This window comes from Rhipicephalus sanguineus, chromosome 4 (assembly GCF_013339695.2).
Source record: "Rhipicephalus sanguineus isolate Rsan-2018 chromosome 4, BIME_Rsan_1.4, whole genome shotgun sequence".
NCBI lineage: Eukaryota > Metazoa > Arthropoda > Arachnida > Ixodida > Ixodidae > Rhipicephalus > Rhipicephalus sanguineus.
In genome coordinates, this window is record NC_051179.1 from 209,149,859 (window position 1) to 209,163,645 (window position 13,787).

General features: G+C 45.7%; 1 protein-coding gene across 1 annotated transcript in view; it reads left to right on the forward strand.

Annotated features, from left to right (window-relative positions):
• Nucleotides 1-287: 287 nt before the first annotated feature.
• The window catches only part of LOC119391070 (cathepsin D), a 34,413-nt gene continuing 20,913 nt past the window's right edge, over nucleotides 288-13,787 (forward strand). The window contains exons 1-2 of the mRNA XM_037658754.2: nucleotides 288-389; nucleotides 3,475-3,607. Coding sequence (XP_037514682.1) covers nucleotides 322-389; nucleotides 3,475-3,607 — 201 coding nt within the window. The 5' untranslated portion in view covers nucleotides 288-321. The remainder of the gene's footprint in view (nucleotides 390-3,474; nucleotides 3,608-13,787) is intronic.

A 13,787-nucleotide genomic window follows, 5' to 3' on the forward strand; every position in this document is an offset into this window, starting at 1 on the left:
TATGGGGACGGACGGGAGCCAGCTACCGTAACGAGACCCGCCGAACCCCACTCCTTACAGCACCTAAACGTAATTAGCGCCGAACTTTCACCACATTGCCACGATATGGTGCCGAATTCCGCCTCTTCGTCACGCAGCTGCGAGATTTTAAATAACTCGTACAAAGACACAATAGACGCAGTTGCGACGCGACGATAACAGCGGCACCGCCATTCACGTGACGCGTTTATCTAACAGTCGGCTCCTTTAAAAGACGGATGAACGGGTCGATTTCTCGGTTGTCCCCGGCTCAGCATACTACGCTGACCACATCCGAGCAGGATGATACGAAGACTGCTTACTTTGGCCGTCTGCGTCGGGCTCCTCGGAGCCGCATCGGCGCTGATAAGGTGAGGCAATGCCCGTTCAGAACTTATGAGTTTCTTTACCAAGATGTTCACTAGTCGCTATACCTTCAAGTGACTGAAAATTAATGCAGGGTTATATTTTTATCGTTCAGTGAATTCTATTCGGAGCACAGCGAAATTTTTTGCCAAATCTCAGCTATCCTTTTGTGGCCATTTATTAATTCTTTTTACTGCTTTGCTTCCTGCACTGAACCCAAACATTTTTCTTTTTTTTTTTTCATTTAAACGCATCGATCTCTTCCTGCACATAACGTGGTCCCCCTCTCTTACGGGGTATTACGTGTTGTGGACTCAGACATACTTCTACAATTGTCATCACTATTACAGTCAATCTCTTAAGACAGCGGTACGTATTGCGCAAAACATCAGTGAACTGGCGCTCGACTGCCGACCCAAAGGTCGCGGGATCCAATCCCGGCCGCGGCGCCTGCATTTTCGATGGAGGCGAAAATGTTTGAGGACCGTGTACTTAGATTTAGGGGCACGTTAAAGAGCCCCAAGTGGTAGAAATTTCCGTAGCCTTCCACTACGGCGTCTTTCATAATCATATCGTGGTTTCGGAACGTTAAGCCTCAGATATTAATAGTATTATTATAAAACATCAGGGAACGTGAAGTATGCGTTAGGCCGCACGAGCAACACGGTGCCCTCACTGCGTAATAGTGCACTGCTTAGTTCGTCCTACCTAGCGACTGCACGTTGCCCCCTTTTTGCGCAAAATTTTCTCAGACAACGGACGAAACAGACACGGACGGGCGCAAACTTCCAACTGATTTTATTATCAACAAGTGACATATATATATATACAAAAATATGACTACGTCAAAACAAAAACAACAATGGCACAGGTGTGAAGTGTGTCAGCGCGCATCAGCTACTCCCTCCCCCAAATGTAGTGTTTCTTCCAAGAAGGCCATTTCCTTCTGTGTCAACGAAACTGACGTCATGCTCACGCAGTTGCTGCCCTCCCGTTGCATTTTTGCTGCCTCCACAATCTCTCGCGTTCGCTGATCCCCGTCATGAAAAACAGCAGTACACTGTTGATACAGCGGTTTACACCCACACTCGTGGCAATGAATGGCCAAATTTCCATCCCTGCCCCCTTCCACCCTGTTCGCACACACCTGTGCCATTGTTGTTTTTGTTTTGACGTAGTCATATTTTTGTATATATATATATATATGTCACTTGTTGATAATAAAATCAGTTGGAAGTTTGCGCCCGTCCGTGTCTGTTTCGTCCGTTGTCTGAGAAAATTTTGCGCAAAAAGTGGTGATCATGGAGTACCAACTAGCTCGATCCCACACCTTGCACGTTGCCGCATGAGCGTGAGTTCTTAATGCTTCGCGAGTGGTAGGCGTAGTACGGTCTTTCTATGGCGAGGCTAAAGCTGGCGATTCGCCATGAGCAACGCGTGTTTGCCGTGATGATCATAAATGTGTACGCACAGAGTAAGCGGAGTGTTCAACCTTGATTTGCGGTTGCAGTACGAACTTTGTGTGTGCGGAAAAAGAACACTGAATAGAGAAGCAAGCAGGAAATCGGTCAAGAAAACGGGTCGAGTGCTAAAGTTCTACTGCAAGTGCCAACATCCTACACGTCAAATGTAGTCGTACTCTTTATGTGCAGGAAAGTGGCATCCACAAAGTCAACGGCATAGCGAGGAGGTGTGGAATTACGTGGCGAAGAAATAAAGGTTCCAAAGTCGACATCATTCCGCAGTGATCGCTCAGTAGTAACACGGCCTAATGATATCCGATATAAGACGCGTAGCCCAAGTGGGTCACTTCATGATACAGGCATCCGCTGCCAATGCTTGCTTGAGAAAGAACTTGTACATCAGCTAGTCGCAATACATATACATAAGTGAACAGCGTCATTTTCATGATAAAAGTTTCAATGCTAACATAAATGTTAGTGTTCGGCTAGCAGTCAGCCGACGCCCAACAGACACATGTTAGCAGACACCTAAAAGGCTAGCAGGCATCTAACATGTCTGAGCATACTGAACCGCCAGAACGGAAAAGTGCCTATACTAATAAATGTGCCTAGAGAAGCCGCTGAGGTGTGGGCTTCAATGTAATATTTGGAAAACGATCGGGCGGTTTATTTTTCTGGAAAAGCACTGCGGTGGCTGATACGCTGCTTGTAGTAGAAAGCTGCGTACTTTTATTAGTATTCACTACTTAACGCTGTACGCAAGGCACCCCAAACAACTATTTCTTTTGTGTGCCTCCTTCAAAATCAGACTCCCGCGAGATGGAGCAGAAACCATTATGGTGCCAACTAGCCAATACCAGTAAGACACTGCACCGGGTTAACATAGACTCTTGCTACGCTTTTGCAGTGAGTCCTAGTACTTTGCTAACAATGATGTCATTAAAAAAACGACTGTCTCCTATTTCCTCTTGCAACTATTTATATAGCAGCTGGACAAATTATACATTGACGAAGTACTAGGCATGGCGAATATATTCCATTGCCCTTACATAATATCCTATGCGTTTGTCCAAGTTATGGCAGCGATTCAGGTGTAGCAAACACGACACACTCGCCATGTTACGGGAACGGTCACAGAGGACGTCTTTTAAGTCTTCCCGAGTATTACATGTGGTGCACGTAGGCGTGTCCGACTGCCTGACCTTGTGCTTGAAGTACATTGTATAGGCAACGGCGAGTCTCAGCCCGTGAATCTTTTCTTTTTTCTGGTTAGTCCCTGTGGCAGAACTACAGATTCTGAAGGTAGCATTTGCAACGAGGATTGAGCCTGGAGCTGCGGCACCCTCTCGGCCCGTGGCAAGACAGCGGTATTGCGATGCGCAGCACAGAAACGCTATTAGTGTTTTTGAGGACCACTCGACTTAACGAAACCTTATTAATTACTATATTGTGTTTATATGTGTATTTGTTTGTGTACGTATTATTTATGTGTATATGTGATCCATGTACGCATCATAGTCATCACCCGACACCAAGTGAAGCAAACCAGGCTAAACTAAGCTAATATCTCCGATCATTTCAATAAATATTGTTATATATATCTCTCTCACCATGTTATTTTTTTCAGGGTTCCCCTGCACAAGATGAAAAGCGTCAGGCAGCAATACCGAGAGTTCGGTTGGCCACTAGACTTTACTCACGATTGGTCCTTGAGTGAAACCAACGGACCCATTCCGGAGCCTCTCAAGAACTACATCGACGTGAGTACCAAAATGCCACCTCGTCTTGTACCATACTTCACGTGGGTCGTCAAAAGGGCGCGCAGAAACCACATCCGCTTTCGCCGCCGGGCTCGTTTACTTCTGTGGTTCACCCATGACTTTCGCAAAGATTGATTTGAAAACAGTGACGCCAGTGCATTAATGACTGGTCGCGTTGTGCTGCACATATTCTATCTACGCCACCTTTCATGTTCTGTCATATCGCTGGAACGTGCAGTTGGAGCTCAGAGGGCTTCTAGGGCCCTCTAAGCACTCCCTCTCACTTTTGGCAAAGTTACTTAATTTCATTCCATCTATTGTACCCTCATGACAGAAGCGCTACAAATGTGAGTGCGCACAAGAGATACGAGAACGTTTCAATAAAACACATGAACGTGCGTGCTTCATCAATTAGGAAAACAATAAACAGAAATGTAATATCGCAAAAAGACTCTGCAGCTAAGAAATGCTGAATGGCCAAGAAGGAGCAGGGAGGAGACATAAAGTACAAAAACGTATACAGCTACTGTTAAAGCAGCCTTGAAACATTGATGGCCTCCAGTATCAGCAGTGAAGGCGAAAAGGCGCTTTCCCTGCTCTCAAGTTATTATGAAAAATGAGTTCTGAAAAGTAGAAGTCCTACAAAAGAAAGTATCGCAACCTGATGTCAGTGGTCCATGCATTATGCCACGTTGTAGGGAAGAAAGATCTGTTCATTATGTAGTGAACGTTAACGAATTATAGATATATATCAAATGCGAAAATATTTAAATACCTTGCCGCCGTCTCTGATAATCTCTGGTGATACAGGACGTTAGCAAGCTCACCAAAATGTCACGCAGTTTCTATCGCCGTTTGGACCTGATACACTGCGTTCATGCTAGAGGTTCTGTCTATGCGTTCACGTACCAAGAGCGCTTATTTGTGTTTTAGGAAAAGCTTAAAGTAGAACACGCCCAAGGTTGTTGTCTTTCTTCCTATTCCTAGCAGTAGGATTGCCATCAGTGTTACCAACTATTCGAAAATGTCTGTGAAAGTAACTCAAACTAACCTTTAGAGCAACGTTCCGTGCCTCGTCTCCAAGCTAACCTGCTGCAGAGCTTTGCGCCCCTTTTGTAGTTCAGCCGGTGTGTGTGCACGCACAATGGCACGATATGTCACACGATGAACACTTCCCTTTCGTTTATCACGGGGTTCCGAATTCTGCGCCTAGGTTTTAAAGCCTAAATTTGTTTAGAATACATTGTCCTCTGGCTGTCTTAATTTTATTCTGCAAACTTTCGTTGGGTGCTCCTAGTGACCACCGCCTTTGCGATGATTTACCGTAACATTGCCTCAGCTGTGTTCATCCTTCCTTTAGCAGCATTATTCGCTAAGCGAGGGGTTCCCGGCACTACTTGTCGACGTGATAGCTGTCGTCACACGTGCTACTGCTTTACTAAGGTTAACCAGCAGCTGTATTGGCCTCGAGGCCCACCACTGGAAACGCCGGCGCCACCGTCGGCGTGACGTACTTGGCAGGATCACGTGGTCTCCGCGGCCGCGTCGGCTACTTGTGGCGCACTGCCGCGTGCTCTGAAAACGAGTTTCAAGTCCCACATGCGCTGCGGTCTGTTCAAATTAGGAAGTTTTCTCTCATTTTCTACTAAATTGAAACCATTTTAATAGAGTGGCTGCCTCCGAAGGCGACGAACATGCGGCTCTACCGCTCGGTGCCGCAGCGCCGCGCTTACGCAAAGGAGCCCAGTGTCAGCCTGCACTGGTAACCACGGGACAAGAAACAGCGTGAAGTATGGGTTGTAAAGCTCAGAACCGGCACGTAGCCATCCGCTACGAGTCTTGTGTGCAACAAGCACTTCCACGACGAAGACTTTCGTTACTGCGTCGGGCCTGCGATGTTCGGTCAGTAGCAGACAGCGCGCACTGAGACGATGGCTCGCGCGCGCTTCCCGCCGGCAAATGATGCTTATCTGCCACAGGATGGTAAAAGCGCTACATTTTACCACGTGCGATGCCATCTCAGAACCCTCCAATGCGACCTCTTGATCGTCGGCCTCGTGCTCAGCGTCCACAAAATCGGCTGCAGATGCACAAGTCATTGTTTAGATACGTTTAATTAACGCACAGGGTCCCTTATGCATTCGTTAAAGATGACTAGAAGGCGAAAGCCAGCTTCTTCTTGTCAGTCGATGTACTGATTCTCCCGCGTTACTGTATTTTCTTTCTTTTCCTAGGCGTCGCATGCTACTACATGCTCGGTCTCGTAGACTGGTTCTCCTTCCACCAGCAATCTCGAAGTGGTCAAGCTTTGGTCTATGAATTTGTTGATCACAGAGAGCGGCAAGTTCACTGGAATGCAAACGGAACGATAATAAGGAGCATTAAAAAAAGGCATCGCATTTGCTCTACGTTTTGTGTGAGCACCAAACGAAACGAATGCGCTGAATAAAGAAACAGAAGCAGTGGCATTTGCCCGCTGAGAAGACCGATCAATACGCAGTGCGAGACAACTTGTCAAATGACATTGAAACGTACCAGAATTTAGACCGAAAAAGAAAAAAAAAACACTGAATCGTCAGGACGGCAGATCACAACGTTGTCATGCGCACCGAAGCCGCAGTTGTAAGGAAATTGTTTTTGAACTGCTCTGATAGCGTCCGCGCAACAGTAGTTGTTTGTTTACTCACAAATTCTCATGTTACAGCGAAAGCTGTTATGAGATCATTTCGCCGGCCGTTTTTGGCGCCGTAGTTGTCCGCCGCCGCCGCCGCCGCCGGTGTCCGTATTCAGTATCGCTCGAAATAAGAAAAAAAAACGAAATAAGAAAAAAATCCAGGATGGAACGAGGTTCGACCCTGGGCCCTCTGCGTGGGAGCCCAGTATTCAACCTCTGAGCCATGCCGGTGCTTGAAACTGCTTTGCAAAAAGGTCCTATACAGGCTTCATGTCGGGAAGGAACCAAATGAACATTTGCAGTATAGCGTGGTAGAAGAGTAAAATAAGCACCATTCGTCGCACAACGCGAATTCTGTAACCAGGCGTCACACAATGCGAATTGCGCAACGAGTAGGTTGTTGAATGCTTCCAACCCATTACAAAGGTCTCTGCCATAATTCTTCATCGTCATCAGGCACAGCATCAACAAAGTGTGCATAATGTCTTACATGCGTTTAGCAGGTACCACGGCTCTCCGTAGAATGACGAAAAATGGCACAGTGCCTGCTGACCTACTTTTCAAAAATTACAATGATTTATAGCGTAGTGGGTTCCTCGCAAGTGCACTTGTTATGGTTGCCAAGGAAGCCCATAAGCGCATGATCAATTTCCTCGGGGTCTCAGTAAAATTACAATGATTTATAGCGTAGTCGGTTCCTCGCATGTGCGCTTGTATTGGTTGCCAAGGAAGCCCATAAGGGCATGATCCATTTCCTCGGGGTCTCAGTAAAATTACAATGATTTAGAGCGTAGTGGGTTCCTCTCAAGTGCACTTGTTTGTTTGCCAAGGAAGCCCATAAGCGCATGATCTATTTCCTTGGGGTTTCATTAAAGTTCTTCGCCCCCCCCCCCCTCTCTCTCTCCCACGTCAACGTATGTTATACAGCATGACGGGAGAGGGGAATAGCAACCGGGCGTCACCCAATGCAAATTACATAACTGGTGGGCCGTTTAAAGCTTCCAACCCATTACAAAGGGCTGAGCCATAATTCTTCATCGTCATCAGTCGTCGCGTCAACAAAGTGCACATAATGCCTTACAGACGTGTAGCTGGTGCCTCGCTTCTCCGCAGAATGACGAATAATGGCTTAGTAGGTGCTTCCCAACTTCACAGAAATTGTGATTTATGGCGTAGTGGGTACCTTTCTAGTGTACTTGTATTGCAGCCCCAAGAGAGCTAGCTTACAACGGGCTCTAGAAACGCCGCTCTTCCAGCTTTCGCTGTGACTGTGCTGCGGTTTCAGCGCAGGCCTGGCGTTTTTTTTTTTTTCGGCCTAAAGTTCACAGCGCGGTGCCAAAACGCGCTCGTAGCAAAAGCGAAACCATCAGTACGAACATACATGCAGACGCTCATACATGTAGATGCACCGTCAGTCGTCGCGAACCCGTGCGATCGCTGTCTTGAGGCTTCTTTCTGTTATTCTCCGTTTGGTTATACAGGCAGTCTACTCTAACGAGATATTTCACATAGTTTGCACTCAGCGAGTGACTACCTTTCACGCAAGAAGCCGGTTCAGGGGTCTGACAGCGTGAAGCGGGTGCTCGGTTTTCTGCAAAGAGACAGCGACTGTAGACTATCTTGTGCTTTCAGTTCGTCGAAAATGATTATCTTGACAGTAAAGAACACAGTTCATTTCGAAAGTACTTACAGAAATGCCCTGGAGGGCTTCCGCGAGGTGTTTTTGTAGAGCGCCGACAGCAAAACCTATGGGGAGCGCGCCGGCGGCATCCTGCCTAGCACGCAATCGAGGCGCGTCCGATAGAGGGCGACTCCATAACTCCTCGAGGCCAATAGAAAACGACAGCTGCGAATTTTCTTAAGGCTAATGCGGGAAAAATCGCTCTCCACCAAAAGTTTAAAGCACAACTAAACTTCCGTAGTCCTTGAAGCACGCGCGGCCGAGTCTCGTGGACATAGTCAACGGATATAACTTAGGCTTGCAGCAATGATAAAATAAGAAAGAATCTGAGGGACAGCGCCCAGTTCTCATCAATCCTTTGACTTAGAAACACCATGAGGGAGATCTAAAAGGATGCAGCTATCAGTTGAGAACAAAAAAAAGGTAAATAGTGCAGGACTGTGAATTGCTATATTCAAACGTTCGGCGCCCTTTACATATTCATGTATGTCATTTTAAGGCACTTACGTACGGAATTTTTTAGACATTTACGTGGACGCTAGACACTTATGTATGGATAACATATGAAACTTTAAGAGTGCAAGCGCAATACTTGGTAAATATTTTGTCGAACGAGCGCAAACATATTTAGCCTTCACTTTAAGCACTTTCTTTCACTTTTGTGAATGACGAGGTAGAGCAGCACGTATGACTTGTATTGCCCGCAGAAGAGCCGTAATGTATTTCGCTTGCCATTACCTTATAGCTAAATCGCGTGTCCGTAAGACGCGGTTACGCTTGATGTTAGCCTCGGCACCCCATACGACGTGCGCGCGTTTGACCATACATCTTTGCGTCGTACGTACCTGCAAAAGCAATTGTTTTAAATTGTTCTCGTTACCACTTATTCAATTGCGTACCGTACGTGTGACTACACAGAAAAGAAAAAGAATCTGACATAATCAAATCAAAAGAGCATAGCATATGCTTTGCATTGCTGCAGTGTTCACGCTTGGATCTCCTCGTTGTTAAGCACTCCAAGAGCTCATTGAACTTCGTTCTACGCAGTACTTTTCTAATTGTTCTACGGGAGCACGACAACGATAGTAGGCTTTAACGGTGAAAAGAAAGGAGTGAGCGTACGGGTATTACATATTTGCAGAGATGTGATTACACGGCATTTTATCACAAGGACTGTACTGTGCACGGACAAGTTTCGTAACTTCGAGGCTCGTAACCGATAGCTTTCGTACACGATAAGCCAAGATAAACCTTGTCTGTACCAGTTTCGCACTCAGAAGCGACTGCACACAACACCTTCTATAGATAGGTCAGCGCGCTCTGGCTTGGATGTCGTATCTATACATCCATAGCCAGACGCTCCTTTCGTAAACTGATAAGCACGTGAGTCCACCCCCTTCATGTGGAAAGTAACAGGGTTAAGACTCCCCAAACCCCACGAAGGTTCCATGACGCACTTAACAACGGTTGTGTCGTTCGCAGCGTGAAAATGTACCTAGTAACTGCACACGAGGTTCGTTAAAGTTTGTAGATTTATACGTATTTTTTTATCTCTAAACATTGCGTTTGTCCGCATTTGCAAGTAAACGCAAATAGCTTGCTCTACATGATGAATCCATAGGCTTAAAATAAAGCGCGTTACAGGCTAGTCAACCAGATGTAAAGCCACACGGACACAACTGTCATTGGGAGCTGTTTGCTCAAACTGGTGGCATTACCAGTGAAACTCAAACCACTGTCTTGGCTTCCCATATGAAGGAAAGAGCGCCGCGGTGTGACACATTTTGCTTTACTTTGCTTCGGACAGGCGGCCCCAGGTACCAATCTAGCAACTATGGGGTTCACCGCTGATCGATCAGATTTGTTTGTCCGCAGTAGTCAAGTCCTTGATCGTTAATATTTAACTGACGGTAAATTTAGTAAACCTGCCTTGGTTACTGCACTACACCTGCACGCACATGTTGTTTACTCGCTTTGGGAGACATGTATATGAAAACCTATTGCATTTTCAAGCACACTGTGAAAGAGATTGTTCTTTGTTTTGTTTATTTCTTAGAAAAACGATTTGAGCTTATATGTGAAACATTAGACAATATCATTCAAAGACAGCTTCACCTTTCTCCCTGTTTAGCCCTTCCATTCCAAAAGACCTGCAATGAAATTTTAGACCATTCATGAACGTGTATCCCCATGTAAAGTAAAGCCTCCTTTGTAAAGTAGCTTATTAAAGCGAAAGCTTTACTGGCATAGTCGAGCGAGTTTCGTTGTGTATCTCCGCGTGGCCTTGAAGCCAAGAACGAATACCCCGTGACAAGCCGCGCGAACTTTACTTGGGGCGTGGCAGTCGTGCACGAGCTTAAGTGCCTGCAAAATACATTAGCACGAGCCTACAGCTAACGCGTTCGTCGGCTCGTCTGTCTACCTCTCCGAATGCCCTTCCTGAGCGTCCGAGGTGAAAACGCAAGGAGATCGCGCATCTGCCAGCAGAGGAGCACGCGAGCGCGAGCGCCTGTTTGCTGGTTTAGGGGCCTGTCGTTTTTCGCATCGACTGCGGCGACGGCTTCAGAAACTGACGAAACGATGGTAGTGAGTGCACGCAGTAGGCAGCGTTCCACTAGCCATATCGTTCGGCTACGAAACTGTGCCAGCAAACTGGCTAGCAAACTGTGACCCTCTTTCCTTTCGTCTTTTCTTTTCTTCTCGGTGGTTTGTGTCGTCGAATTTTCTTGTAAACATGCGCCAACTAGCCCAACAGCAAGTTTTACTAAAGCAAACTGTGCTTCGGCTACGAGGGTAAACAAGCATAATCAAGTAAGCAAGCTTTCGCTTGCATAACCGGGCCTAGCCGACCTAAGCCGCAGTCATGTTTTGTGTGTACCACGTCCTTAGTAAGCCTACAAGCTCCCACAGCGGATGTGCTCTGTCTTGCGGCTGGCAGAATCAGGCAGCCACTTACCTTCGTTCCTCGCGCACGGAGCAGCGCAGTCGTGAGGTTTGACGAGATCCACGCATTTCTTTGCACAAGGCATGTTGCTGCCTTCGTGCCATGGCGTTGGCGGGGCTAATTACGCTACGGATAGGCAGCTTTTACCCTGCTATGCTCACCATAAACTTTATATTTCTGTTGTGTTACAAATGTATCGGTGTGGTGAATTAAAGTAAACCTTAAACATAAGAAAAATTACCGGCCGGACTGCCGCATGTGAAAACGAACACCTCGTAGAATAAGTGCCCCAGGAGAATTCAGCAAAGTGAAGCTGTCTTCAGAAACGACTGCCTGAGTTTATTATGTAAAACCGAAAGATAAATCGCAACAGGGGAAATAAAGCAATACACTATAGGTTCGTTAAGGACGCTTTTGAGTAGTGTTCTTGTTATAAAAGCTTGTGTCCAACAAAACGCATATAGCGCTCGCGGAAGCACATTTCGCTCTCCTTGCATCGCGTTTTTCTTGAAATTTGTACTAGTTGAACTTTAAACATTCAGCACTTCATCTGGTTTGCTATATTTAAAATGTGTTTTAAAGTGCTCGAACTAAATTATTATTGCGGATCCGCTGAAGAGATGAAATTGCGAGAGCTTGACAATTCCGCTAACATGCCGAAATACAGAACTCTGTGAGTTATCATCTGCATAGGCATATACTGAAGCAATACGGCGTACCGCTTCGCCTGCACTTTCCCAAAATAAAGGGCCTGCGCGGTGTTGCATACAGAGCGCTATACTCGACGTGCTACCATTAGTGCACTCGGGGTGTAGTGGGTTTTCTTCTTCTCTTTTTCTTTTCTTTTCTTTCTTTTTGTTGTTGTTGTTGTTGTTGCGGAAAGACAGGGTGTCCCGGCTTGGCAGGTCGGTGTTCAGTGTCGCTCCTGCTCGGCGTCTTAGGTCAGGGAGCCATTTATGCAGAAAAACTCCCCCAGAGTGTCAGACACTGGCTCGGCTCCTGCGTGCGACATTTGCTGCATTATCGAAGCAGTTTCAACGTAGCGTAGACGCTCTATGCGACCATGGAAGAGCGCATAACCAGCTTCCGCACACTTCTAAAGGCGAAGACCATCTTTTAAACAAATTAAGAAATGGCTCCTTCGTCTGCGTTACACGTTACTAGAATATATGCTTAGATATTGCCATTACAATCCGATCCATTAACATCGTGATAGTTCATCAGACATTATCACGAGACGTAATTCAGCGTATGCGTGATGTGAGTGCATGTTCTTTGCGTTTGAGCGCGTGTCCCGTGTGTCTTTCGCGCTGCACTGCTATATGAGTGTAGGAAAATAACTACCAGCAGGTGCCTCCTACGAGAACAAGCGGGTGTTTACCCGTTCTAAAATTGTAAAGGAAGATTTGACAAGTATGGTAAGCGTTGCTAGAAAAACAACTACAGTGTTCTCGCCAAAATCATTCTTCATTGGACGAGTATGACATTTCGAACGCCATGACCAGTGAAGAACATTGCTCATCTCATGCGCATATTTAGCAATTTACATAGGAGGAAATTTCATTTTTTAAAATAGCCAAGTCCATAAATTGAAACGGGGCTACATTTCACGGGAACGTAAAACACGCCTAAGTGCCTTCATTTCAAAACATTTGTAAGCAAACTTGGTCAATTCATGATTGTATTGTGGACTGAAAAAAGCTGTTTGTACCAAATGCTGCATATGCTTGAATTAAAGTGAGCCAGATCCATTAAATCAGTGCTGTGTCGACACCTGGTGACCATGACAACCCACATGGCCTCATCGAATCTGTTTCACGTGTGACCTAGTTGCTTCATTATTTTGCTCCACAATAAATTTTTCTTGGACGAGTTGGTGTTACTGAATGACATTATATATTGTAGCGCAAAACTAGAAAAGAAATAAAACTAAGGGGCAGAATTTCCTACTCTTGTCTGCCTGTCAGTCTTTCTTTTCGAGTGTTGCTCTACAATATGGTTTCTCTCAAAGATGGTATATTTGAAATAGAAGACGACAGAAACGAAGACATTGGGGACCCATCTATTCAATGAATAAAAAGTTATCCCAAACAACGCCGCAAAAAAAAAACAGCTAAAAGAAGGTATGAAGAAGAAAAAGAGCCGTAGCATTCATAAGAGGCCTTCAGTAGATGCCAAGAACTAGAAAACGCTGCCGACTCTCCAGAAGGGTGCGCCTGTTAGCAGGAATGACCACCCGCTCTACAAATCTAGTCATCGCCCATACGTCCATAAAACAGAGTACGGAACCGACGAAAGTACCTGAATCGTATTAATTTTGACGTAAAATATTGCGATATCGTTCATGTGTTGCCACTAAGACTTGCTTTGCTTCGCCAATTCAATCCCAAATAAGCTGTTCCAATCAAATTGAGTCACTTACTGTGTGCCATATCTGCAAAAGCCGTATCCAAAATTTTCTTGTGAATAGTGACGCTACTGGACTATATATATTTAAACTGCCATGTAGCTTTGAGGTATTTTGGGAACTTGAGAGTGCTGACAAAAATTTGTTGGGGCAGGCTCGATCATATTGTCAGTAAAAAACAACTGCATTTTTCTCAGGTCCGTGTTATGTGGACTTGATTCTTTTAGAAACCAAAAACGCATCATGTCAGCTCAAATGATTGCTCTCATCATGCACTTTATCCCAAGAGTGATTCCATCCCATTGTCGTTTTTTTAGTGTCAGCTTATGGCGCACGACTCTTTCGCCGTCCTGAATTCGCCGTCCTTTCGCCGTTCTAGAATTCTCAGTGAAAAATTCGCAATGAGTCATTCCCGTCACCAATCAAAATTTGTGAAAAGAAAAAGACGTGCAAGACGGCTGCCTTGTCTCACGT